At 44.5% G+C, this 25,998-nt stretch overlaps 1 protein-coding gene across 3 annotated transcripts in view; it reads left to right on the top strand.

Annotated features, from left to right (window-relative positions):
• Window positions 1-25,998, top strand: part of NHSL1 (NHS like 1) — a 180,408-nt gene that overhangs the window by 110,897 nt on the left and 43,513 nt on the right. For all 3 annotated transcript variants that reach the window (XM_086461188.1, XM_086461189.1, XM_086461190.1), the window contains exon 2: window positions 20,676-20,828. In XM_086461188.1, coding sequence (XP_086317314.1) covers window positions 20,676-20,828 — 153 coding nt within the window. The remainder of the gene's footprint in view (window positions 1-20,675; window positions 20,829-25,998) is intronic.

Here is a 25,998-nt window from a genome sequence, read left to right on the forward strand (position 1 = left end):
TTTCCACCAGGCCTTTTTTTAAAAAAGTACATGAATATGTTTGCAACTGTATTGATTCTTCTTTTCCTCATTAGTCTCATACTGATCATCTGACAATAGCTAGTTATTACCAGCAGTTGAAAAATCACTGTCTAGCCACACAATTCTAACACTGATTAGTGAAACCACCTGTATTTCTATTTTCTGTGTTACAGTATTCTTCAGCTAGTGCTAAGCAAGCTTCCTTTGATGTCCTCTCCTGTAGGAGGGGCGTGATTTACCACATGGGTGTTTCAGGCCTTTTCCAAGGGGAAGCAATTTCTTAAAATGCAGGGAAAGCTCATCTGCTGAATTTTTGTCTTTTGGAGCACAGGGTCGATTCTTGTTCATTCAGAGGGGAAAATGAAAATGCTTCCTTTATGTGAAATTATATAGCCTCTGGACTGTAGGACCTCAGGAAACTCTGAAGAGGCTAGGTGCGAGGGAGCAGCTCTAGGGATGCTCTCAGGGAGGAGGACATGGCCCCTCTGTGCCCCAGCCAGCCTGGGGGTGTGATTTTGTCTCTCTTGCTGGGTGACAGGTTAGGTCGTTCCTACCAAGTCGTGAAGTTGCCTTTCAGCTGGTTCTTGTAGTGCCCTTGGAGGTGTTGCTCTGGCAGCCGAGCTCAGGGCATTGGGAGCAGCTGCTCCATTTGAACCTGCTTCTCCAGAGTGTGGAAGTGGAATTGAGGAGCATAGGTAGGGCACTCGGAAATGCCTGCTCCCTCCCTGCAGCCTGCCTCTTTTTTCTGTTTGTGCTGTCTGTAGGGAAAGATGTCCATCCCCTCCTTTCTACAGTGCACTTGAATTGAAATCATAAAACTTCTCAGTAGATAAGTAGTGACAGAGTGGGGAACACAGCAGTACTTTAAAGAATATTTACATTACGACAGTATTAGAAAGAGAGTGAATACGTGCTGATGATCTTAAATCTTCTTTGCATTTAAAAAGTTTGGAAACTGAAACATGGGGATTTTTTGTTGGTTATTTATACATTTAAATAGCGGAGTCGTTTCAAGGCACTGTCCATTATGAGCACATAATGACCTCTGAATTGAAATTGAGGTGTGCAAAGAAGAACCTGGGAAACTTTTGCGTATCTGAATGGTGTGATGTAGTTCCTATATACACAGTGGGAGTATCTGTTCTCCCTGTCCAGGTGCATTAGTTTTTTTATTGTTCCTTCATTGTATTCCTAACAAAGAGAGAAGAATTCTATGTAATTCTATTTAATATTTTTAAAATTGTGTACATGTGTGTAGTTTTGTTGATTTATAATAATAGCAGTTTTATAAGCGATTGAATTGTTTGACTTGTCATCTACTAAAGCTTTTTAATGCAGTTTCTGGTCCCTAACAATAAACTTTTAAGTGTTTCAGACCAAGTTTATTGTTGCTTCCTTTATACTGAGTTTCACAGATGTCTGGTATGATCCCATGCATTTTACTTGTTCTTTTTGAATTGGAAACCATTGAAGTGTCAATATTTAATGTTGAATCCTTGAAACGGTGAATGGCAAAAATCAGTTAACCTGCTTTCTGCCCTGACTTTTCCCAGGAGAACTGCTTGTGCTTCAGTTTTAGTGTCCCGCCACCGTACCAGCTCTGCCCCGCTGGTTTCCTTTCCTTCTTGTTCCCAGTCCGTAGAAACAAAAGAATGGCAATGTAATTAAGCCATCAGTTAAAAGTGTTACTTGTGGGACGGGTACTATTTATCCTTGAGATAGGGACGCTGCATTGCTTTTAAACTCTGTTAATGTTTATTTTAGGGAACAAAAGTGTTTACAAGTGGAAGTGCTTTCTGGGACCAGGTCAAGTGATAACTGCAGAGCACAGCAGGGGATTATTGGCTGAGCTTTATCTGTGTTGATAAAGGCCTCCCTTTGGGGTCCTTATCGAGTGTCATGAGAACTGCGCTTCGAGAGGTTTCACAGTGCTGATGTACTCTGTAGAAAATGCCCCTGGTAGTGTTAGGGTTGTTTGAAAACATAATGCAGTCAAATTACTGAACTTCCTCGCAGGCTGGGGGAGCATCCTTGCTAAGGGGCTCTCGATGGTCTGCGGCAGTAGTCCCTGGCGCTCCTGTGCACCTTACAGCATCTCTGCTGCAAAATATTCAATAGGCAAAATACTTGTGGAGTGTGATGTAACAGCTGTGGCAGTCAAGTGACCGTGTTCAGGTGTGGGGTTTTTTATGCTGTAGCAGTTGTTCCGATAAAACTGTTAATCTAGTGATATGTCAAGTTGGAGGTTCTGTATTACCAGCTCAGCCTCGTTTCAGCATCCGTGATGCTGTTCCTCTGCCATTCTTTGCTGCCAGATCGACTATAAATAGACATCGTAGGATTGAAGTCAGCCAGAGTGCAGCAATACATCCTTTAACAGCCTGCCTGACAGAAGAATGATATTGCAGTGGTGGAGGGACTGTCACCATCGCGTGTTCATTCACTGTTACAGACAAACTCCAGTGGTGCTTAGTGTTCGGTAGTTGGTTTTCCTGCAGCAAAGTAAAGCTGAGATCCTCGAATGACCAGCTTTGGGAGAAATGTGAAGGGCTTTGTTTGGTTTGGTTTAAATGCCTGCTGAACTGGAGTCTGAGGCTGTTGGCAGTCACTGCTGCTGTGGGAGGCTGTCACCTCCTCTGGGTTAGAGCATCGCCTGCCTCTTGTGGTTCCCATTGCTGCTTCGTATTTTATCGAATTCTCGGAGTTTAAAGATGTGGTATGCTGTTGCTAACCTAGCTAAACTGTGGCATCTGTCGGCGTTTTGTGGTGTTAAAGTTTTGGTAAGGATTCTGGAGGTTTTTTCTTTCTTTTACAGATATGGGAGAGAGCCAATGACAGTATCAGGTTACTTTTAATATTTGTTAAACAGTAGCTTCAGTTATTGGGATTTTTTCTCAGTGTTTTGTGCCTGCTAGCTCATGAAAGAATGCTTTCTTCTTTCATTCATTGCGCTTTCTAAGGACAACAGCCCTGTCTTATCTGTAAAGCTAAGACCTTTCTGTGTGATGTGTGTTTTGTGAAAAACATATAAAATTTGAAAGAATAACTACATTATTTATAAATGAGTGGGATGTTCTGAACCAAGTTGGGTATTTTATTATTTACTAAGCTACGACTTTTTTTTCCAGGTTTCTCTTCTGGTAGCGAAGAGATTTGAATTACCCAATTAAAGGATTTTTTATTTATTTATATATATGTATAAAAACACAACAGAATCTTTGCAACTTGGATAGATTCATCCTTTGCCTTCTCATTTAGCAGTGTGAAACAAAGACTGAATCGCTTTCCGTGTCTACAAATCCCAGGCCGTGCAGAGCACTGAGCAAGCCTTTGTGGCCCTTCATTCCCAAAGTGACAGAAGGGCTCAGTCTATTGCGCTGAATGGCTGGGACAGCTACTTACAGAGCCTCACGCAAGTGACCGGCCAGCCTCGCTCCCAGCTTTATCTGCTGCATCCTTCTCACACAGTAACAGCTGACATATCAGATCGCATCAGATAAAGCCGGGAACTGGTTTCTTTTGAAAAGACAAAGTAACTTGAGTATAATTTTTACTGTGTGTCTGAAAAAAAAAAGTGTTTATTCCCATTTTCTCTTTGTGTTCTTAGCAAGGACTTATCTTATGCCTGAGTGTTCTTGGAAGTTTTGTTCATTTGGCCAAAACAAAACACCGAAACCTTGCAAAGAAATGTGTCCATTTGTACAAAATTACTTCAAGTCTTGGATAAGTTACAACTCTTCTAGTGGGCATTTCAGTATGCGTCTTGCATTTTTGGCTCATTTTGCTGCACATTCCCTGTGTGTGCCGTAGAGAACAAGCCTCCCCACCTGTCCTTTTCTGGCTGAGCCATGGAGGTCCAGCTCTTGGTCTCCTGTGCTGTTGCTGTGCAGCTGATAAGCCCGTTTGAGAGTCAGATGTGAGAGCATTGTGGATGAAGGGGGGGATGAAGAAGTGTTTGGAATATACTGGGTAAAAAGAGATTGATGTTGGGATGCTGTAGAACACTTAATAAGTGAATCTGTAACGTGAGTATGAAGGCCTTGCTCTGTTGCCTTGCCAAAAGAAAAGGCTTTGCTGGCCTGGCTGCTTGCTGCTACATGTGAATTTGCCCTCGCTGTGGCAAGGAGGTGCTGGTGGTGCATGTTTCCTGTATTCGTCTCTGCGTGTGAGCAGACAAGAAGCTGTGTGTGGCACTCAGGAGCGCAAGGAAGAGGCAGGGAGGTTTTAATATGGAGCTCATTAACATCACTCAGGTGCATGTGGAGGAGTCTGAAAAAGTAGGGAGCTCAGAGACCTCTTTTGTGTAGTGTTTTTGGCAATTGGAGCAGGGAGCATCTGCTGTAATTAAGGAGGTGGAGCGACGTAAGTGCAAATCCACATGTGAAACAGGTGAGATTGAAAAGCCTGTAAGCCTGTGGTTGAGGATGGTGGTTAATGGTAGACTGAACAGGCTCTTCAGTGCTTAATTTGATTAAAACTCCTGGGGTTTGTGGATGGTGGGTACAGTATGCTTGCAGGTCTTCCTGGGAGTTGCTTTATCTAAAGCAGTAAAGTCAAGAAATGGTTTTGAGTGCTATAAGAAAATCAGAGTCATATCTGATTGAAGCTGAAACACAGCATAGAGATGTGAAACTCCACAGAAAAGGCACAAGCATTTCAAGCGGTGCATTTATCAGCCTGGCTAATGGAGTTACACTAGCAATCAGAAACAGATTATGGCAGCATTATCAAAATCCATTTTTACTATGCCATGTTTCTTACTTGTTTCCCACCCTCCCCCAGGACAACAGTTTGAGATGAAGTGATAAAAGGTAACTAGGTTTTATAGCTGCAGTGCATTTTCTTGTGCTGGAGGAGTAGAGAAGCAAATTCTCTGATTAACAAGGCAGATATTCATGTCATCCCTTTTGGAGCCCATTTTCCAGGACTCCGCAGATCAGTGACCTCCAGCCATCTCCTGAGTCAAGTTGTGTGCCTAGTTTATGATGGTAGAAGGCTTGTGTGGCATGTTTGCAGCCCTCCTGCAGCAGAAATCCTCCTGGTGACTTGTCTTTTCTTGTTAACTGTTACTAAATGTGAAAATCTCCAAAGGCTTCCTTGCTACTCCCTTATTTTTCCTGTGCCAACTGCTCCTCACACAGTGTCCTTTCCCTGTTTTTTTTCTCAAGTATTGTGTTCGATGCTTTGTGTATGGCATGTGCTGCCCCAATTTGAATGTAGGTAACCTGCACGCTGCTTTTGCAGAGCCTGTGGTAGGTGGTAAAGCGATGATTAAAACAGTATATTGCCATTTACATGGTGGGTATAATGACCTCTATGTTGTGCTCAGAGGGAGCAGTATGGGCTGTGCAGCATACTGCTGGTGAGGGACAACCAGAAAAGGGTGTCCAGCCTCCGCAGGGGACAAGGGCTCCCACTGGGGGACCCCTCAGAGGCAAAGGGGTCAGGCTGCTGGATGGCAGCTCCTGTGGCAAGACCTGGGGGGACCAGGCTGGCAGAGCATTGCTGCCAGCCACCGCAAGCACCTCTGCCTACTGGGGGATCCAGGTCACCTAGGTTTGCTGGTGCTTGGAGCTGGTGCTGTGGTTCCTGGCCCTGTGCCCTGGCAGGACAGGGGTGGGTTTGCTCCTGCTCTCAGCGCTCAAAGAGCTCAAGACTGTCCCTGAAACCCCTTTTCTTCCATATGGCTCCTGCATAGGCCAATTAATGCCTTTTAAAGGAAATGGTATTAAAAGTCTGATAGATTACAACAGATATTTAGCCTTCTATTGTTTCCCTGCCCTAATCCAATGACAAATCATTGAAAAATATACATGCTTCTTGATCCTCAAGATTTTCAAACCTCTGCTTTGACACAGTTGTAGATCAACTCTGCTTTTGTCCCTGTCCGTAGCCACTCACTCTGTACTACAGCCTGTGATACTTTTAAGTGAAAGCACACTCATTCTCTGAAATATATCACCTCTCCTTAAGTCTCGGTTGGTCTTGGTAAAGCAAACTTGTGCTTTGCTGGCATTGCAGCTGGCGGTATATAAATCTGGCTTCTTGATACCTTATAGTGTTAATAAAAAAAGACATGTTTAAAATAATCCCAAATGCCAATAGGCTTAGTGACATGTAAGCATGAGCAATGCTGTCACTTCATCCACAAACAAAAGTGGTACATCTTAATTTGTCTAATTATGCTCTGACATGCAGACCAGCTGCTGCTGTGAACAAAAGCAGTTGATCACACCATTTTATTAATTGCATATTAATTGCCGCATTCATGTTAACCATATGGGAGACAGCGGAGTGCAGTGAAGGCTACTTTGGTAGAAAATAGAAAATGAACTGGCAGAGTGGTGTCTTCAGAGGATGAATCTCAGAATGATCGGGTGCCTGGAGCTTCCTGCTGAGATCTGATTTTTATAAAGAATCTGTATTTTTCTTCCCTATGCTAAATTATTGTATTTAAAAGTGAGAGGGATTTGAATAGAAAGGATTGTGCCTTGCATGGTGACTGAGTATTTGTGAAAGTACTGCTGTGTGAGTTGGTGCTGAATTTGTTTGGTAATTTGCAGAAGGCAGCCTTGCTGGCACGTGGCCGTCTTCCTTTGTCTGCTTGCTGTGCCGATGGATGTGCCTGTGCTGCCTGGAATCACTTCTCACGGGAGATAGGCTGGAAGAGCCAAAAGGAGGACAAAACTTGCTGATTTTTATACTTTATGCAATTTTGCTGTAGGTGTGTCATCTTTTTAGAGAACAATGGAAAGTCTTGAGCAGAACTGGCCTTCTTAGAGTGAAAAATAAGAACCTTGACACAGGTGGGTTAGCTGGTGTAAAATGCCTACAGAAAAAACAAACTGTAGTGGACTGGCCGCTGCATGTACCTGGCATCAGATTACCTTGTGGGATGTTGAATGATGCTGTTCCTGAAAGTGAGACTTCAGAAAGCTGCCCTCAATTTTTTTTTTTCTCTTTTATTTTCGTGCTGTGAGAGGGCAGCAGCCACTCTCAGTGGATGCATGGCAATTCAGTCGGGCAGCAGGTGCAGCTTGGGAGTACACATGCAGTGACTTCTCTCCTGTCACCCCCAGACTGAAATTATCACAGTCTGTAGAGCAGCTCCTTCGGCAGGGCGGCCGTCGCCTGTCTCCGGGCAGCCGCTGGCCTGCAGGCGGGCACCTGCAGCAGGGACAAATGATATGATATGTGCAAAGACAGATAACCCGCCCAAGGTCTGCCTTGAGTTTATTTGCTCTCTCTTCCCCTTCACCCCTCTTTAGGAAGGTAAGCAAAGCCCCATGCTGGAATTTTTAAGGCGATAAAGGGGCAGCAGTTTTGGTAGGAGGAACACCCAAGGGCAACTCGTTGCTTTTGTAGAAAGAAAGCAATGAGTTAATGGCAGATGGAATAGAAATGGGTCTAATGATGTGAAAGGAAGCCAGGACTGGACCTGGAATATGCAGTGATTCAGAGAACCCAATCTTGTCAGTCGATTAAATCTGCCTGCTTAGGTTTTCTAAAGTGAGTATTTCAACATTAAAGGCTTAGTCCCACCTCACTGCCAACAGATGGCATTTTGCTTACATTTCCTAAATGTCTCAGAAGAGCTGGGATTGGGAGAGATTGGTTATTTAAAAAAAAAAAAAAAAGAGGGGGGGCACAGCTTTTGTTTTAATTAATGGATTGTTAAAAAAAAAAAAACACCCTAAACCCATTTTTCAAACTGTATTGGAAAGCACAAAAGGACACACAAGGACTGCATAATTAAGAAATTATTAATAAGCCGTTGAAAGATAGACGGGGTCTGATCTATTCTACAAATATGTGGTGCAAAACAAACAGTAATGGTGACATTCTTATGCCTAAGCAGAAATTGGGGCAGAGGGGGTTGTTTTCTTGGTGGTTTTTTTTTTTTTTTAATCAGAAAAATGCTTTAAGTGGCTCATCGCCGTGATATCTCAATTGGTGCTGTGATACACTGCAGTGGGATCTGGATTATGGGGATGATGTATGATTGGAAAGACACAGCTTGAATTTTGGATTGCAAGCGGTGCCTGCCATTACAGCAGTTACAGAAACAGCGCCTGACATGTGAACTGACCAGTTTTGACCTGGCATCATTGGAAGAAAATAAATGCGAAACCCCACGATGCCACTACTCCAGTCACAGCAGAAGGGCACTTAATCAGCCTCCCTGTGTCTTCTGTGCGTAGGCAGGCAGGCTGGCTGTGGCCTGACTATTACTAATTTAAAGGCCGAATTCCCCAAAGCACTGCTCGTGGCTGTTAGGCTGCAGCCCCTGGCTTTTGTTTGGAAGTTGTTTTTCAATATGCTGGCAACCATCTAGGTTACTAGTGAGGGCTTGTCCCCATCAGCTGAGCATGAACTGGTGTCACTGGAGACTAGGCTTCTGGAAAAGAGAGAAAGGCTTGTAAATATCGTGGTTGAAAGGCAAATTATCCAAGTGTGATGCCTTTTCCGCGGGAGCGCTCAGCTACCCGCTCTGCGAGGGGTCAGTGGCCGCGTGCTGCTCATCCCAAAGGTCTTATCCCCCATCCGTCTGATTTCTGATCTGACCACAATGACTACGGGACAACTTCTCATCCTCTGGTTCAGTGTTGTCATTTGTTTGTCTGCTGTCCTTTGAGTGCTTTGACAAGGAGTTTACAGTGAAGTTTTTACGCACAAGGGCTGCAGAGCACCTTTGTTATTGCCCAAAAGCATCCACAGAGGTTTATAAAACCATTTCTCTGCAGTTTCAAGATCTATTCCAGGGAGGGCAATTAAACTTGTAGCTGGGTAGCGTCTCCAAAGCAGGTTTGGCACCTCTCCTGACTGAATGATCCCTGAAGGTTGTTCTCAGTATTGACTTTTAATCAGCCTGGTCCTCCTTTTGTTTTTCAGATTTTTGCCACAAAGACGATGGCATGGATGGCATGGCTAGACCGGGGCAGTGGGCTGCTGTTTGGCAGGTGCAAGCAGGTCCCCAAGCAGATGGTGGTAGCAGTGTTAGGTTAAATAATTAATAGCATCAGAGTAAAAGAAACTCTTTCATGAAAGGTAGCTGAAGTAAGTCCAGTAAGCGCGAGTTTTTTCCTGTGTATGATGCTACCTTGTCCCGTTAAGTTTAATGAATCTGGAGGAGCAGGATATGAATTGTCCTGACATAGAGACGTTTGCAAAGCATGTGTGAACACAGTGTTATAATTTCCTCATTTGGTGGAGCAGGGTGTATGCTCTGTACAGAATATTGGACATTGTGGGATATGTCAGATACTTTTAATGGTTGTAGTTTTGACTGTGTTCTTCAAACCAGCCATGGTTTAAAAACAAAAATGTAAACTGAGTTTTGGTGTGCATCAGCTTAGGTGATTCCTGTCATTTTGGCAAAGCAGAGATCCTGTTAGCTTCTGTCTAACTCAAGTGGACTGGGATTGAAGTTTTAGTGCTGCATTGCAGCATCCTTAAAGGGTGCCAAAGTCTAGAAGTGCTTGTATCGTTACCCACAAAGACAGGAAAAAGGAAGAGGCTTTTCACGCATGCTGCATGCTGCAGAATAATTTTGGGAAAACATAACTGTGGTTTTATTGATTGGGTTTCCTGAGGGTAAACTTTATTCACATTGACCATGTTATTAGTCTCCCACCTCCTCCTCTATGTTTGAGCTGAATCTTCTAGTCCAGGGGACAGCCCTGCTCTGGAGCTGGTGGGAACTTTCCCACCTGACTCTTCCAGACTATTTTTAAATTGGGCTTCTCTTTTCTCAGTAACTTGCAATGTAAAATGCTGTCCTCTGGACAGATCTGTAAACCAAAGTTGAATTTGGATTATTGTGCCTAGTTTAAAAATGCAGCCCCTGAGATACACGGTTATCAACTATCTTGAGATGGGAGGGTTGTTTGCTTAGTACTAGTTAACTATTGCTATTTCTTTGCCTTATTCTTACTATTGTCTTAATAACAGCTACTGGGAAGTTTCAGGAATGACAGACCTAGGCAGGACAGTTGATTATTGCAAGATTATTGTCTGGGCTGGAAAACCCATGGTATTTCTGCATAGAAATTTATTTTTAGGCCCTGCGTAGTTGTCTCTGTATTTGTTTGTGTGGTGTCTCCAGTCTCCGATCAAGTGTTGGAAATCCCCGAGTTGCAGTGTATCTCCTAGTGGCAGGATGATACGTTTAGAAGTTCTTTCAAAAATATGTTGGTAGTTTTAGTGTAAGCAGTGTTGATCTGAATTGTGGATGCAGGTTTGTGTTTAATTTGACTTCAAGTGAGAGTCCCCCACTGGAAGAAGGTTACTCCAAAGATGTGATGTCAGGTTACAGAATGTGTAATCTGTTTGGAGCTGGAGTGGGGGTGATGGTTCCATAACTGCACACTTTCAAAGGTTTTCAGATACAAATAGTGAAAGTACTTGAAGAAATATTTTTAAAACTAGTATCAGCTGTCTCAAATTGTTCACTTACCCCTCTCCTTCAACTTTTCCAACTTCAACAAAATACAAACTTTTCTGCAGTTTATATCTTGTGCTAAGTGGGGAAATCAAGGATACCAAAAGAGACGTTTTTGCAATTAAAAATGGTATCTTTCATTTTAAATGGTGTATGTTAAACCCCTTGTCCTGTTACAACTTTACTGTTTGATCGGTTTTCTGAAGTTCTGCAGCCATAGCGGGGAATAATTAGTTTTTCTAAAATATGGAAAGGTGTAGTTATCTGCAGTAGGGATCCTGTAGAACAAAGTAGGGATCTACTCCTTTCCCTTTCTGGCAGGAAATGGAGGCAGAAATGGCAGACTGAATGCAGGAGGGGAGAGAATCTCTGGTTTTTTTTAATCTTTCGAGGGGTTACCTTTTGAAGAAGTAAACAGTGATGCCTGTTGTTTGCTTAGTGCCCCCACATACTTATTTTTTGAAACCATTAGCACAATATTAAAAATCGTGATAGTTGATGTGCTCACTAGTGTTTTCTTGCCTGGTGGCAAGGCACCTTTTTCACAGTAGCATGATTTGAACGGTTAGATGCGTTTCGCTAGCGATCCAAAGAAATGTAACTATTCAGCTGTTGACACTGACTGACCACAGCATGTTGTGAGGTTTGGGCTGCTAGATTGTGTGTGATTGATAACAAGGATGTTTGCATCTCTGATGCTTTTAATCAAACAGGTGATAATAAAATTTTAAGTTGGTATCACATTAAAATTTGAAAGTTAAACGGGTTAGCAGTGTGAATTTAGAAGACTATCCTTTCATTTGGCTTTCTTGAGAACTTCTAATAAGAAGATGCTGACCACACAATATAATCTTAAAATTTTTTTTCAAATTCTGTTGGTATTTGATCATGTCTGAGATCCACACACCCACAGCCAGCCAAAGACATTCTCTGGAGATGCTGTTGTACAGATGTTGGTTTGGTTGTTTTCTTAGGAGTGTAGAACACGTCACAGCAACATAATTATTAGGTGACTGTTATATGCCTTACTTTAGGAGAATATTGTTTTTCAGGGCAGGTTGTGCCATTATTTGATTGGAACGTGCCCAGGTTTTCAGATTTTGTCGAAAATCTTAGGGCTTTAGGGATGATACCAAATGTCCTTAGCTTTTACTTACCAATTTACTATTGTGTTGTGCAGATACATTTTCAGGTGAAGTTTGTGAAAGTTTCTGACTAAGAAGCAATTTTTTTTTTTCAAGTTGCTGTGTGAGACAGTGAGTGAGTGCTTGGTGCTTGATTTTGGCATGAGCAGTTACATGATCGTATGAAGGTTGCTATTTTCCAAGGAGCTTAATTTATTTCATTTAAGGATTGGAAAGTTCTTCGAGGATGTACTGGCCTAATTTTAAGAGAGGGTGTCTCCACGCTTAAATGCAACTCACCCTGAGTTTATTAAGAGTCAGCAGAAAGAAGAAAAAAAGAAGAATCTGCCGCCTCTGTATACCAGGCTAATCCATGTATAAGTAGAAGTATGCCAAAGAGCAATGTTGGGTGGGGAGATGGAGATAGGCTACAAGAATTCTTTCTGTGACCTTTAAATAAGTGAAATGAGTGGGGAGCGTGTCCCCTTCAGGATGCCTGTAAGACGGATGCAGACTGAGATTAGTTGAAGATGTCTGTTGGATATTAGTGTGGATCCACAAGTGCACAGCTGCCAAAGATGGAATTACAGGCTGAACAGGGAGACGGTTTGGGACAGAAGTTCAGAAGTGGAATTTTTGCAGTCTGGTTTTGTTGGTTTCGCTCCGAGTCCTACAGGATGAATTGATGCGGAGACTTGTGCAAACTTATCTGCCTGGTATTTTTTCCATCACTAATTCAGAAAAGAAGCATCTTCTCTATGGTACATTATTAGGGCAAGTAAGAGTCAAGATTTTGCAGACTAAGTTACTTGCTGAGCCTTTTTTGATCAGTCTTCAGGATAAGCTGCAGCACAGGAGAATTGAGATGGATTTGGAATTTAAATTGAGAGTATTTCCTGGTGGCATTTTAAAAGGGTCGTCCGAGGGGGAGAGAGAAAAGGATCCTTCTGGAAGCTGACATTAGCTTAGCTGGGGTTTAGGAATGGCCAAAGGAAAAAAGGATTGTGCCCTGCAATTTAAAACAAACCCATGAAACAAAATTGCATTTGCTAAATGTTTTCTGCTCTCCTGCCTGCAGTTACAGTGTGTGGAGAGATGGTCTAACCAAAAGAAACTGCTGCTTTGTCTGCAGGCAGCCCTGCCCAAATGTTCCCTTTTCTCTCTGGTGATGTGTTTGCATGACAGAGGATCCTGTGGAAAGATGTTTTGAATCGTCGAAGGAATGAATTAGCTTTATTGTGCTGTGACCTAAATAGGATCATCAGATCAATCAGTCTGCTGCTTTTCTGTCCTCTCTGGCTTAGGTCGTGCTGCATCTCCTTCTCATCTTCCTCCCTCTTCCCCCTGCCCCCGCCGGGCAGCCCCTTTCCCAGAGCCTGCAGCCATAATCCCTTGTGAGTGTGGATAAAGGCAGGCGCTGCCGGGGTACCCTCTCTGGAGCAGTACCTGCTCTGCAAGTGCCTGTGCGGAGACAGGCCCAGTGCCCTCTGCTCCCCTGCCACTCCGCTGGGGCACGGGTCCTTCTTGGCTTTTTGTGCTGTGGCTTTGGGATAAAATACTGGTTTTCCTTTGTTCCCTCTCCCCCGTGCACTCTGATCCTCCTTTTCCTCCTGATCCCAGGTTTAATTGCCGTTTCTCAGTAGTCAGGGAAGTATCGCGCTTCACCAAGGCCGAGGTTGCCTTGAAAGAGGCCATTGTGAGTGAGCTGTGCTGGAGACAGGAGGGCAGCTGAATGCGGTGCCGCCTGGGACGGCCTTTGTGGAGGGAGCACTTTTGTTCTCCTGAAAGATGCAGGGAGAGGGCCAGCCAGGACTGGCTCTGGAGGGAGGGAGAAACCCCTTCTGACCATAAATTATTGACTCCTGTGGTCTACAGGGGTGACTTCAACTCCGTTTAAGCACCAGCAAGTGGTTGATGGCATAGGTGAAGGTGGCCGGAACCGGCATAAAGCTTGGGCGTGAGTTTTGAAAACACTTGAGACATTCATCATTTCTTATCTCAGGTGCTTGATGCTTCTTAACGACAGAAGTCTCACCTAGAAGTAAAGGCGCAGCTCTCAAGGCCAGGTGGTGTTGGTCTGAGCCAGGCAGGAGCCTTGTGACCCGCAGGAAGGGGTTTCGAACCCTCCTCAGGCTCAAGCTTGCCCTGCAGAGACCTGGGTGCCTCTGCCAAGCCTGGGGAGGGGGTGCTCGGGGGTCAGTCCCATAGCTGCTCCCCTCCGGACACCGCAGCCGCTCAGAGGGAGTGGACAGGGGTGGCAGGGAGCCATCCCGAGCGCATCCTGCATGGACCCATCCCTGCACACATGCTGTAAACAACTGCCCTCCAACAGCTCCTTCCCTGCGCATCCCCATGTGAGCTGCTGGAGCGTGGCACAGTGGAAACTTATTTCGAGCGAGTGATTGACGTGTCTGTAAAAAGCAAAGGCATTGATTTAATTGTTTTGAGTACATCTGCTTGCCAATGTTTCTACTTTCCCTTTTGCTTATTGAACAGAGACTCGCTGGAAGAGGTCTCATGGTGCAGTTCGCAGCCCAGTTCTATGTTTTTTCTTTCCTCTTAAAATGTCATCAGTGCTATACAGTTGTTTGATGGAGGATTTTTCCATTGCCTGAATAAAGTCACAAAGGCTTACAACTTAACGTTTAGGTTTTGAAATGATGATACATAGTAGTTTGCATCAGTCCTTTCATGAACTTGATATGTGTGTTGGGTTTACCTCTCCTTCATGAAAGTAGGTGGTAACATTTGTCTTGACTTGTGGGAGGGAGCAGGAATGGGTTGCTTTAACTATTCTTGTGTTTTATTTGGTTGGGCTTTTTTAAACTTAGTATTTCCTAAATGTTGTACTGCACATGTGCATGGGCTGATGAGCAGCAGTAGGAGGGAGAATGGTTGGTTCTTACCAATTCGTTAGTGTCCCTGACGGACAGCTGCCGCTGGCGCTGCTGCTGGGCAGCTGCTCCAGCTGTGGTTACGAACAACTCAAGTTTGCCCCATTTCAACATTTGCCTTTTTATAAAGCTGCGAGTTCTCCAACGGATCTTGTGCACTGGTGCAGCAGGGTTCAGGGCATTGGGTTGTGAATGGGGGCTGGACAGGAGAGCCCCCCTCCCCCCAGGGGCTGGCTCGAAATATTTCCATGGAAGCCGACGATTTCCAGATTGTTTCACAGGCGCCGATGTTTTATGTTGCCGTGAATGTGGAGGGGTGGCTGTCCCAGATGGCTGTCACAGAGCAGGTCAGCTGGAAAGCCCCTCTAAAGAGGGGAGAGAGCAGGGAGAGGAGTGAAGGAATGGCTGCAGCGTTTCAGGCACGCCATGCACAAGCAGCCACTCATACTTCTTTTCTGGATGCACGTGGCCTCTACTAGAAATTAAAAGCAGTTTAACCACTCAGGGATAAGAACTATTATAATGTGAAAAAAGTGACAGTTTTGCTAATGAGCGTGTTACACATTCATGATTTTGAGCGTGCTGTTTGGCACTGCACCCCGTGTCTCTCATTTTCCTTGATTCGATCTCTGACTTGTTAGTTAGGAAGGAGATTCTTCTGGGCCAGACTTTAACCTGGTTAACAACCCCATCTGATACGAACCAAGAATTAGCATTTGCTCAAAATCTTTGCTGTTTTTTCAGTATTCCTTGTGTGGCGGCAAGTGAGTGTGGTCCCTGCTTGTAAGGATGTGGGAACTGAGGCAGTGGGTTAATATTAACTTGTCCAAGGTGAAGTAGGGTGTGTGTCAGAGCAAGGTCTCCCCAGTCTGCTACCAGTCTCTGAGTCATTTGCTTTTAAAGAACTGATACGACAGTGTGTGCACACGTATTGTTCATGCCAGATTTGTCCGGCTTTAACAAACTTTTAAATTTTTTCTATCAAGGTAATTTTAGGTGGGTTTGTTGTTGTTTGGTGGGTTTTTTTTTTGTGGTTTCACTTGCTGGATTGGCAACGTTGGAGCCTAAAGTCCTTTATCTGTTTGCATGGTGACTACAATATAAATTTTCTCAAACTGCCCCATCTTTTCCTTCTCCTCTCAACGCAGAGAGGCAGGCTGTGGAGAAAAATCACACTTATTTGATGCATTCAGCTCTAAGAGAACTGCCATTGGAAGCCAATTGTGGTGGCAATTTCTTGTAACAGGAAAAGCGTTTTAAAAAAGCTGGGTTGAAACAACACGTTGAATTTCATGGAAGCCAATGGGTTTGTCTCAAGTGGGGGAGAGTTTTTGGTCGTTGTTGACCTAGTGCCAACTCTGAGAGATGCAGATACAAGTAGCCAACTGGTGTTTCCTTTGAGGTATCCCCTCTTGGTAGCCATTTTTGATGTTTGAGCTGTTTGTCAGCATGACCTGAGGGAAGGTGGAAGCAAAAGCTGTTGAGGGTGAAAGGCAGACCTCATCTTATTCATTGTTTGTTACTGGATTTGAATAGCTGCCTCCTTGCTGCAGTTCAGGCTTGAGGACAGTGATCAGGCTCTTCTTCCCAGGCAGAAAAAAATGCTTCAGGGTGGGTTGAGGATCCAGTAACAAAGAGCAGCACTGGACTGGGCACACCTTGCAGCCCATGGTGAAATGGGGAAAGGCTGAGCCGTCTGAAGTACCCAGATCATGATGATACACAGGGGCTTGATGATGAAAAGGGAACAAAGTCTTGCTTCCCAGGGCTTGCAAGCCTCTGTGAGGTGCCATAAAGACCTCAGGGCGAATCTGTCTCATTTCTAGTAGCTCAGTCTCCTCACATGCTAGCTTGAAACTGTCACCTTCCCCTGTGCAAATGCATGGTAGTTCCCCTTCCCACTTACAGAGGCAGTTCCTACATCCTAAAAAAGATCACCACCACACTAAAAAAGGACTTACCACGTTCTGGGTTTGGTCTTGGATGGCAACGCTGCTGGAGTTAGAAATGGAGTTGTTCTGCGCTCGCCTCCAGAGTGTGTCCAGCAAGTGTGGATTTAAAGTGGTTTTAATGATGTATGGGGTGGTGGCAAATTCCTAATGGGAGTAATTATTGTATATGTGATTTTCTAAAAAAACAACACTAAATAGTTATCTTGTTATCAGAGGTTGATGCCAGGGTCATTTTTTGTGTAAGGTGCTTGATGGAAATCAATGCAAAAGCAGAGGTGCCTTCCCTGCTATTGCTGCTATGGCACCGTGGTCTTCTGTCCCTTTGGCAGAGATGAGCCAGTCAAAATGTCTCTTGGACCAGCAGCTGCTGAAAATTTCAGACCTGCTGCTAATGGCAGGTTTGGTGCCAGACCCACGTTGTAATTGTAAAACCTCTGGGTTTTGAAAATAGTGATAAAATGCTCATAATAGTGTGTTCAAGACAATGATGGAGACACTTTGTTTACAGTCTGCGCATTGCTGAGTCTCAGCCATTTGGTGAAACTTGGAGTGAAGTCCCTGTGGAGCATCTGCTTCTTACATGCTGCAGTCCAGAGGACTGGATCCTGCTGCAGCTTTGGGGTCAGTCTGAGCCCCCTGCTGCTGGCATTTTTCTTTTTCCTGAGGAAAAAATCCTTTTCATTGTTAACCCGAGGGGGTTTCCTAAGCTTGCTTTGTGCGGGAGGGCTTGCTTCTTGAGCCTGAACATTGTGCGAAGGGCATGCCCTGCTGAGCACATTGATTTGGTGCTTAGCATTTTCTCTTTAACTTCTGCAAAATTACAGTTCGTTCCTAGGAAGGATGGCTGTGGACCTCTGTACAGATAAATTTTTTTGAAGGCATGAGGATATAATGCGCATCTCAAAAAGCTGGGCTATTTCATCTCTGTGCACAAGTTTCATTTGATGAATAACAGGTTCTCTATTAGCCAGAAGTAACTCGATTTTGTTTTCCATGTATCTGGTCTGAGATGACGCTAATAAGAATAAATTAGGAGCGTTACTGAATGAAATTCAATATGTAAAATTAGTGGGCTGATGTCCCAGGCAATGGCAATGACTGCGGGGGGAGCGGTGGATCTGGAAGGGTAGGCAGTGCCCAGCGGGGGCTGCATGTTGCAGCCAGCTAAACCGCAGCGCTTGGGTCCTTAATAAAGTGGGAGCGAGAGGGTAAAAACAAAAGGCGGGGGGGAGGGTGGGGTGGGGTGTGAGGGGGAAAGGGGGAAGGATGGGAGCGGTGGGAGAGCGGGGCATCCTGATTTGCACGAAAATGTAACTCTCATTTGCAGCTGGAAGGAGGCTGCGGGGCAGCGCCCGGGGACGCCCGCCCGCCTCCGGGCCCCGGGGAGGTGCGGAGGGCGGGGAGGGGGAAGGTGCCGGCATCTCCCTCTGCTCCGCCGGCAGAGCCGGCCAGCGCCGTGGGGAGGGAGGAGGGGAGTCACCTGCAAGCTCGGACTTTCTGGAGTAGCCAGACTTGGAGAGCGGAGGAAAGGATGAGAAGAAGAGCTGAGTAAATTCGGGGGTAGCAAGAAAGCCTGATTTTTGGTCCTGTGCAAACGTGAATAGCAATTACCTTTTTTTTTTTTTTTTTTTTTTTTTTTTTTTTTCCCCCTCTCCTCCTGTTTTGCGTGTTGAAACTGGGTATTTTCAGCCCACAAGGTTACATGCGAGGAGGAGAAATTCAGGCTAAAGAATTGTAAATGGTTTCGCGCATCAGGAAGATCTAGACAGATTTAAAGTTGTGATTTCGGGAAAGAAAGGCAGAGGGGAGAAGCCCGGAGAAGCGAACTTTGGTGTGCAGAGTATGAACAGTCTGGACAACAGTCACCTTTCTGCAGCTCCTCCTTTCTATGGGATTTAAACTCCAGGATCGCAGTTCAACACCTTGAAAATGGTGGTTTTCATCAACACAAAGCTTAAATCTCTCATGAAACTTTTCAAGAGAAAGAGTAAGTAGTTGTGCGCGCTCTGCAGCCGAGTCCTGCAGGAAAGTGCAGTTCCCTTCGGCTTTGCTCCTGCTGTCCTGAAGCCTCTTTTTAAGATTTATCTCACTCTCTTTCTTCGTGGAGTATTCTGCGATGCGCGGAGGCGGCCTTGTGAGGCGCGTTAGGACCTCTGCTTTGGGGGACGGTGTTGCTTTTGAGGTCTTTTGCCGCGGTGGTTTTGAAGGAGCCAAACTTCGGGGTGTGAAGCGAGCAGGTCGGTGACGAGGCCGATCGTGCGGGTGTCGCTGCGGGTTGTCCCGGGTGTGCTGGGGCACCCTCCCGGCCCCGTCGGGCGCCCCTGGCTGTATCCGGGTATCTACGGGCTTGTGCCTCCGAGGTCAAGCTTGTCCTGAGCCGAGTTTTGTTCTTTAAAGATGCTCTAGTTTCAGAATGGCTTAAAAAATCCCGATTCTTCGTTTAATTCACGAAGACAGACACATTGCGCAGGGAGAGGTGTTGACGAATGTGCGCAGTTTTGATGACCATTGCTCAGATGAGCAGTAAACTTTAATTTTGGTACGGCGGGTCTGCAGCCGGAGAGCGGGCTTGGCGGCTGGTGTTTCCCTCCTCCTCTACCTCCCCCAGCCTTCCTCCCCTCCCCGCCCGCTGCTCAGCCAGGGGTTGGCGAGGGGCGCTTTAAGGGCAGGTCATTGACTGTACGTGTCTCTTTTTTTTTCCTGTAATATCGGGGTGATGGATGCTGTGAGCAGGTAGGTGATGACTCGTCAGTTTGTCGTGATTTAGGTTTGACCTCCCAGGCAGGCAGGAGGGGAAAAGCAGGCACAGACGGAACGCGCGTCCGCCCTGTCATAGCCAATATGTCTGCGAGAGGGGAGGGGATGCAGGACCAAGACACCTCGGAGATGAAGAGACCAATCGAAGGGCTTCGAAAACCTTTTTCGAGGTCTGATACTAAGCTAAAAAAAGTGAGGAAAGGCAGTTCAGAACCTCCCCCCCCCCCCCGCCCCCGCCCCAAGGCTGTGGATAGGTGTTGAAGGGAAAGAAAGGCGTAGCTTACTTTGTTTAACGGGTACCGATTATTTCCATCTGAAATGGTCCCGGCGGATGCACAGTGGTGTTAGGGAAAGAGTCATTTTTCAGATGGCAGGAGGCCGTTGCTTGCCTTTTGCTCCTGGGTTTACACACCTCCTCTGCTACCCCAGAGGCATCTGACAAACCTCCCCAAGTGATGCTGCAGGCAGCACCGCAGCGAGGAGAGCGACGGGAAGGTGTGGAGCTGGCAGCGAGGCCAGGGCGGCGGCAGGGCAGGTGCCTGGGAGGCAGCACAGCTGTAGCCAGTGGCTTTTTCTGCTTTGGAGAGCTAAAAGCAAGGATGTGCAGCTGACTGCAGGCTAAAGCGTGCCTGGGGGATCTTGAAATAATGCCCCCACAACTGCCCTTTCACTGTTTACAGGGCGGAGGGATGAGGCCATTCAACTGTAGAAGTTTTTATTGATGGCAAACTTTAAACAAAAGGTAATGGCTGTCTCTGGGGAAGCATAAATGATAAACAAATCTTAGCAATATATGCTTTGGCTGATTCATTACTAGACTGTCTGTAGGGAACTTTGAACTTGAGCAAGGTCTGTATTTTATTTTCACGTGTGTATTGGCTAAGAGGTGGCCAAAGCAATCCCTCTTCAGTGCTGTTGTGCTCTGAGCAGTGTTTGCCCAGGGAGTTGCTGTTGTCCAAATCTGCTTTCCACTCACGGCAATGGAAAGCAGCTAATTTGTTGGCTTCACTGGAATCTTTGTTCCTGGTTTGGGCGCACATGAGGTCGGAGGAGGTTGTTTCCCGATACAAATGAACCTGTCGTAATCTCTCATGGTGACTGTCACATTCCCAGGGTCACCTTTGAGCAAGAGGAAGCTATCCTGCAACGCACAGTGCCTGGCGGATTCAGGGGATGGGGAAATGATCTCGTTTGTGAAGGCTAGGGGCTAGAGGGGGGAAAGCAGAGTTGCAAGTTCCGAGTAAATACAACAGCAAGTACAAACACAGGGAAAGGTGTTTCCTACATAACATAAATTTAGACAAGAAGTGAGAGGAGGGATTTTGACTGTCAGGGAAGTGAGGTTCTAGAGAGCGTTTTGATGGGACTACAGTGGCAAAGAATCTTCTTTGTTTTAAGATGATGCACGACAAATGTATGTGTGGGGTTTCATGATATAGCTGTCTACAATAGAATTTAATTTTCTTCCTATTTTCTCTCTCTGCAGCTGTTTCCAACCTAGATGAAGAGAGTAGATGGACTGTGCACTACACTGCTCCATGGCACCAGCAGGAAAATGTTTTCCTGCCCTCCTCAAGACCACCTTGTGTGGAGGACCTGCACCGACAAGCCAAGCTGAACCTCAAGTCAGTACTGAGAGGTAAGATGCTGCTGCTGGTGGCACAGGTGTGTCCTCAAGGGACAGTAGTTTTTGCCACAGTCTTTGCAAACGTATCCAAATTGCAGGTTTCAGAAGAAGCTTACTTGTTTTTCTGCCTGCACCATATCAGGAACATTAGTGGGATTTACCTATTCAAGTGTAGGGATAGGGCAAAAATGCTTTTGCTATCAAGAGACAAGGAAATGTGTAACCTGGCAGAGTACTCTAGAATGGAAAAGGGGAAAACCTGGTGTCTTTTGGCCTATTTCCTTTTAGTCTTTGGGGTGTTTCCAAAATGGTACCTTCAGTTTCAGTAGGTCTGGAGTTACTCCATTTATACTTTAGTGTAAGAACCACATCAGAGTGTTTCATTTGGTGATTTCTTTTGTTGTTGTACAGTGTCATTTCCAGGGATGTGGCTACTTGTGAGAGGTCAGAAAAGGCGCTGAAGGCAGAGAAGGGAAACAGGGAACAGGGCTCTTTGAGTAGCGAAAACATTTCTTGCAAAAGGGTGCAGCCTATTTTTGAGGACCAATTTTTACCTCTAGTATCTTCATTGAGAGTGTGCCCACACAGTTTGGCACGGGAGGCGTGTTTAGTGCAGCCATGAGGACATAGGCAGGCAGCCAGCGGGGAGGACTGCAGAACATCTGTCCCTGGACCAGAAGTAAAGTTTTAAAATTGCAGCTTAATGTCCGTGTTCTGGAAATGGTTAACCTAGATTTTTCTTTACATTGGCTGTTTAACAAAGGGGGTTACCCTGCAAAGAGCCAACTCCTTTCAAGTCCCTTTTTGTTTCAGCAGGAACTGCAGGTACTTGACACCTTACAGAGTTAACCTGATTTAAAAGAACTTTTTTGTTTTGTTTTGTTTACTGTGACATTTATGCTTTTTAAGTGTGCAGAAAACTTCATTTTGTATGTCTGAATAGAGAAGTGTTTGGCTGCCGTGTTTTATTTCTCTTGCCATTTCTCCAGTTAATTGATTTTCCCCATCTCTTACTAGATGCCTTTTGTTATCATTTAATAGGGGAGTCTTGACAGCCAGTGTTATTAGCTCATGCATGGCTCAGCAGATATCCTGTGTGTCCTCTATGCCTATTATTGGATTAATACACTTGTGAAGCCCTTTAGCCTTGAAATGTTTACTGTTCCCTTGCAGGCACACTTACCAGTTCTTTACAAAATAAAAATATTTGTCTGCTTTAGATTAAAAAGAATACTGCTTGTGGTTAGCTTTTTGTAAACCTTAACTACTCATTCTTCTATTTTTCTGTTCTGTTTGGGACTGTTATCAAAGAAAACTGCACAGGGTAAAATGCTGCTCTGATTTTCTTGTGTATTATCAGAAATGTATCTACTGCAGTTTCATCTACTATTTCAATAAATTTATATCTAATATATTTGTGTGAAACTAAGTAGTATGTGCTGCTTCCCTCAGGCCAAATATCTGAAGTTATTTTGGTGTGCTGGGATTTTTCTCTAGAGCTGCTGCTCTTTAAAAAAACAAAAGCTATTTGGTTCTACTGCAATTTACGAGTTAGCCATTTGTGTTAAATGAACTGCCTTGTGCATGTGATGTAGGACTCCTTGATAATGAGGTGAATTTCAGTTTCATGTTTTCGGGGTAGTTACTGAGAGAAGAAACTGTGATGCTTTCACCAGACCTCAGGGTGCTGACATAGTCAACAAAACTCTGCTATTTATTTATTTGTTTGTTTATTTGTTTGTTTATTTAACCTCAGGGTCTTTCCCTGGGCCGTGTTTATTCCCTAAGGGCAGTTTTAAAATAACTCCTTGCTGTGGCCTGTAGCTGTCCTGTGTAGCTACAGCGTGAATTTAACACCATTTTCAGTAATTTCATTCTTGCCTGTAGGGGCTCTGAGTAGTAAGAGAGGCACTGACTAAAGTTTTACCAGTTTTATTCTGCTGCTGCTTCAGCCAGCACTGTGAAATCGGGAAGATGCTGGTGCTTCCGATCACATTTGGAAGATTGGATCAAAAGTTTGGTAGCCAGAGCTGAGTTTCATTCCATGTAAAAGTGCTGTTGAAATTGTGACTTAATTGTGACAACTGCCAAACTGCTTTTCCACCTGCTGCTTTAGAAGAGACAAAGAGTTTTCCAATGCTTCTTAATGGGTAGGGAGTAAATTCAGTGCTCTGTGATTTTAACATAGAAAACCTTGAAGAAAAGTAGTCTCATGAGAAGCACCATTGGGCCGTCATGGGAACTGTAATTCTGCATTTCTTGGCCTCATGATGAAGCTTGCATTTTGACATCTTTTTGAAGTTTCAGATTCATTGGTTGAGGTGAAGTGTGGGGCAGTAGAATGGCTGTATGTGACCCGACGTGCTGCGTGGGTGATGGGGAATGAACAGTATTGGATGACAAAGTGTGCTGTACTCTGTTCAGCAAACAGTGGGATGAATCCCCCTGTTCTCCAGAAAGCATTTGCACCAACTGGAAAGGAGTAGAACAAAAGCAAAATTAGTTTTTTCTTTGTGGTAAGTCAGAGATGAAGTAGTGGATGTGCGTGGCAGTGAAGTACTTAGGTTTGTTCATAGGGGAAACTTCCTCACAGTAAAGATACTGATGCACTGAAACAGATTTTGGGGGCTATGAAATTGTTGGAGGTTTTGAAGAACAGGTGAGAAACACTACTCAGAAATAATTTCTGTGTATTTAATCCTACCTTTAGAGGAGGTTGGGAAGGAAGAGAGAACCTCTGGTGGTCCCCTCGAACCTGGTAATGTGGTCCTGAGGGCTAAACTGGTAGCTGTAGTTCAGACCATTAAAACACACGTTTTAAAGTTTTCCAGTTCTGTTCTCGTTTGGATAATGACATCTGAGGTTGCTGGTACATAGCAACTTGATTGCAGACTATTAATTTGTTACTGTATTCATTGCTCCCCCAGTGAATGGAAAAGTAAGTATAAAACTTAGGTAACAAACAGTAATTCACATGTAGAGCACAACAGTCATTTAAACCACCTGTAAAGATACTGAATATAAAATCTTTCAAAGTAGTTCAAGCAAGGTATTCCTTCCATCAAAGTGTTTTCAGCATCTAATACTAACCAGATGAAATCCTGGCTAGCTTTTAAGACAGTGCAAGGTCAAACCTATTTATTCTGGTACAGTTTTAACAGCAAATTTTTGACAGCATGGGTCTATCTAAAAAAAAATGAGTGAAATAGATAGGAAGCTGTCTGTTGTCTAGAATAAACTTTTAAGAACCACTTAAGGAGCAGAAAAGCTATTATTGCTGCTTATTCTTAAATTAGTTCAAGAGTAGAAGGTTCAGGTTAGAGATATTAAAATATGTGATATCTAACCTGTCTTGAGAGAAATCAGCTCTGCCAGGTGATATCTGCATGTTCTGTATACCTTTACAGGAAGCAGTGTTGTGTTTGGAGGAGGAAGAGATTTTTTTTCATTAATTTTTTTGTGCAGTTTATTATTTTACTTTGTATATTGAAATGTCCTCTGCTTATCATGCTGTGGAAGTGGATGCGGCATGTTATTGTAGATGTTGCGTGGTGAGATTTTTCTATCTATGAACTAGCCTTTTACCCTTTTGAAATCGAGGGGAAATACTGTGCTTTTCCTTTACGAAATCTACTTTCAAGTATAAGTGGTGACATCTTGCATTCAAATTTGTTCATAACTGAGATAAAGCTATTTATCCTTCTTTAGGCATGCAGTTGCTTAGGTGCCACCTGAAGTTTTAAAAAGCAGTATTGTCCAGTAATCTGAGTTAGAAAATGAAGCACCTGGAAGCTGGAAAGTTTGTGATGCACGGTATGTTTGTTCTTGAGAACTGAAGTGGCTTTATGTAACTTACATTAAAATCTAATGTTGTCATTAACTAAAATCAATGGCTTGATGTGTTTAACTCAGGCTTCATTACTACATTTTAAGTGAAACCTCTTGGTGCTTAATCTGATGGCTAGAGCACAGGAGCAAATTCAGCTGAACTTCACAGTCATGGTACCGTTGCAATATGGTTTAAAAGTTTAGAAAATGGTGTATTTCTTGGGTTGTGGTGATATATCCCTTTTTTTTCAATGTTTTGTTCGCACTGAGTAAAACAGGCTCTCCTTTTGTCTGGGGAAGGAGCCAGGGCCTTGGGAGTGCCTGTGGAGCAGATGGGGCAATGCATGCCATCCAAGGCGCCTGTTTCCTTACCCTCGAGGCCAAGCTGCTTGAGCTGGCCTTTCCCGAGAGCCCGTCTTAAGTGGCCTCTTCCTCATGTTTTCATGGTCACTTTATGGAAGGTGTTTCCCAGCACGCAGAGATTCAGATAGAAACAAAACATTATTGATCCTTGAGGCGTCTTGTGTGACTGCTTCACGTCCCGGTTTCCTCCTAGGGAATCGTGAAAATAGGAGATGAGGAGGACAGATGGGAAGGAAGAGCTGAGGCTCTGCATGGGGTCAGGATACTCAAATCAATCCTATCCGCTTGCACTGTGCTCCAAGGCTGAAGGACTGCTTGATTTGTTTAGTCTCATGTTGCCGATGTGTACTGAGTGGCTGGACCACCTCTGAGAGTCTGGTCTGGACAGTAGCAGAGCTATATGAGTTTAGTGTTGTTCAGTGTGGCATTGGTTCATTTTTTTAAGGCAGACTGTTATCTGTGCTAAAGGGGCAAATGCCACATACGGCAGTGTTTCCTCCAGCTTTTTTGTTCCATGAGGCCAAGGTGTTGATTCAGTGTTCAACCAGAGTCAACAGGGTAGCGCCATAAAACAGCCTCTGTCCCTGACAGGGCACACTGACAGATCTGGCTTGTTGCTCTGCCACATGGTTCTGTTTAAAGGACCATTTTGTGAAGAAGTCCCTAAAGTACAGTGGTCTTCAGCTGGGAGCACAGACACAACAGCGGTAATATATAGCAATGATGCAAATACTTGGTGAGAAAAGTAAATTGACACTAATCCTGATTTTGCTAACTGTTCTATAATCTAAAAGCAATAAGACATGAAGATGAAGCACTGCTATAGTGTTGCTTTGCTTAACTGCTTGGAGTGTGTCTTAAGTGTGCCTGTCTACCTTCTGGACAGGTTTGCAGTGTTAGCAGTGTGTTCACAGGTGAAGGGCCAGAGTCCTAAAAGGAGAGCCTAAAGTAATCTGGAATGACCCGGCCTCTGATAATCTTGCAAACTATG

The sequence above is a fragment of the Leptosomus discolor genome, chromosome 2 (assembly GCF_034619465.1).
Source record: "Leptosomus discolor isolate bLepDis1 chromosome 2, bLepDis1.hap2, whole genome shotgun sequence".
Classification (NCBI taxonomy): Eukaryota; Metazoa; Chordata; class Aves; order Leptosomiformes; family Leptosomidae; genus Leptosomus; species Leptosomus discolor.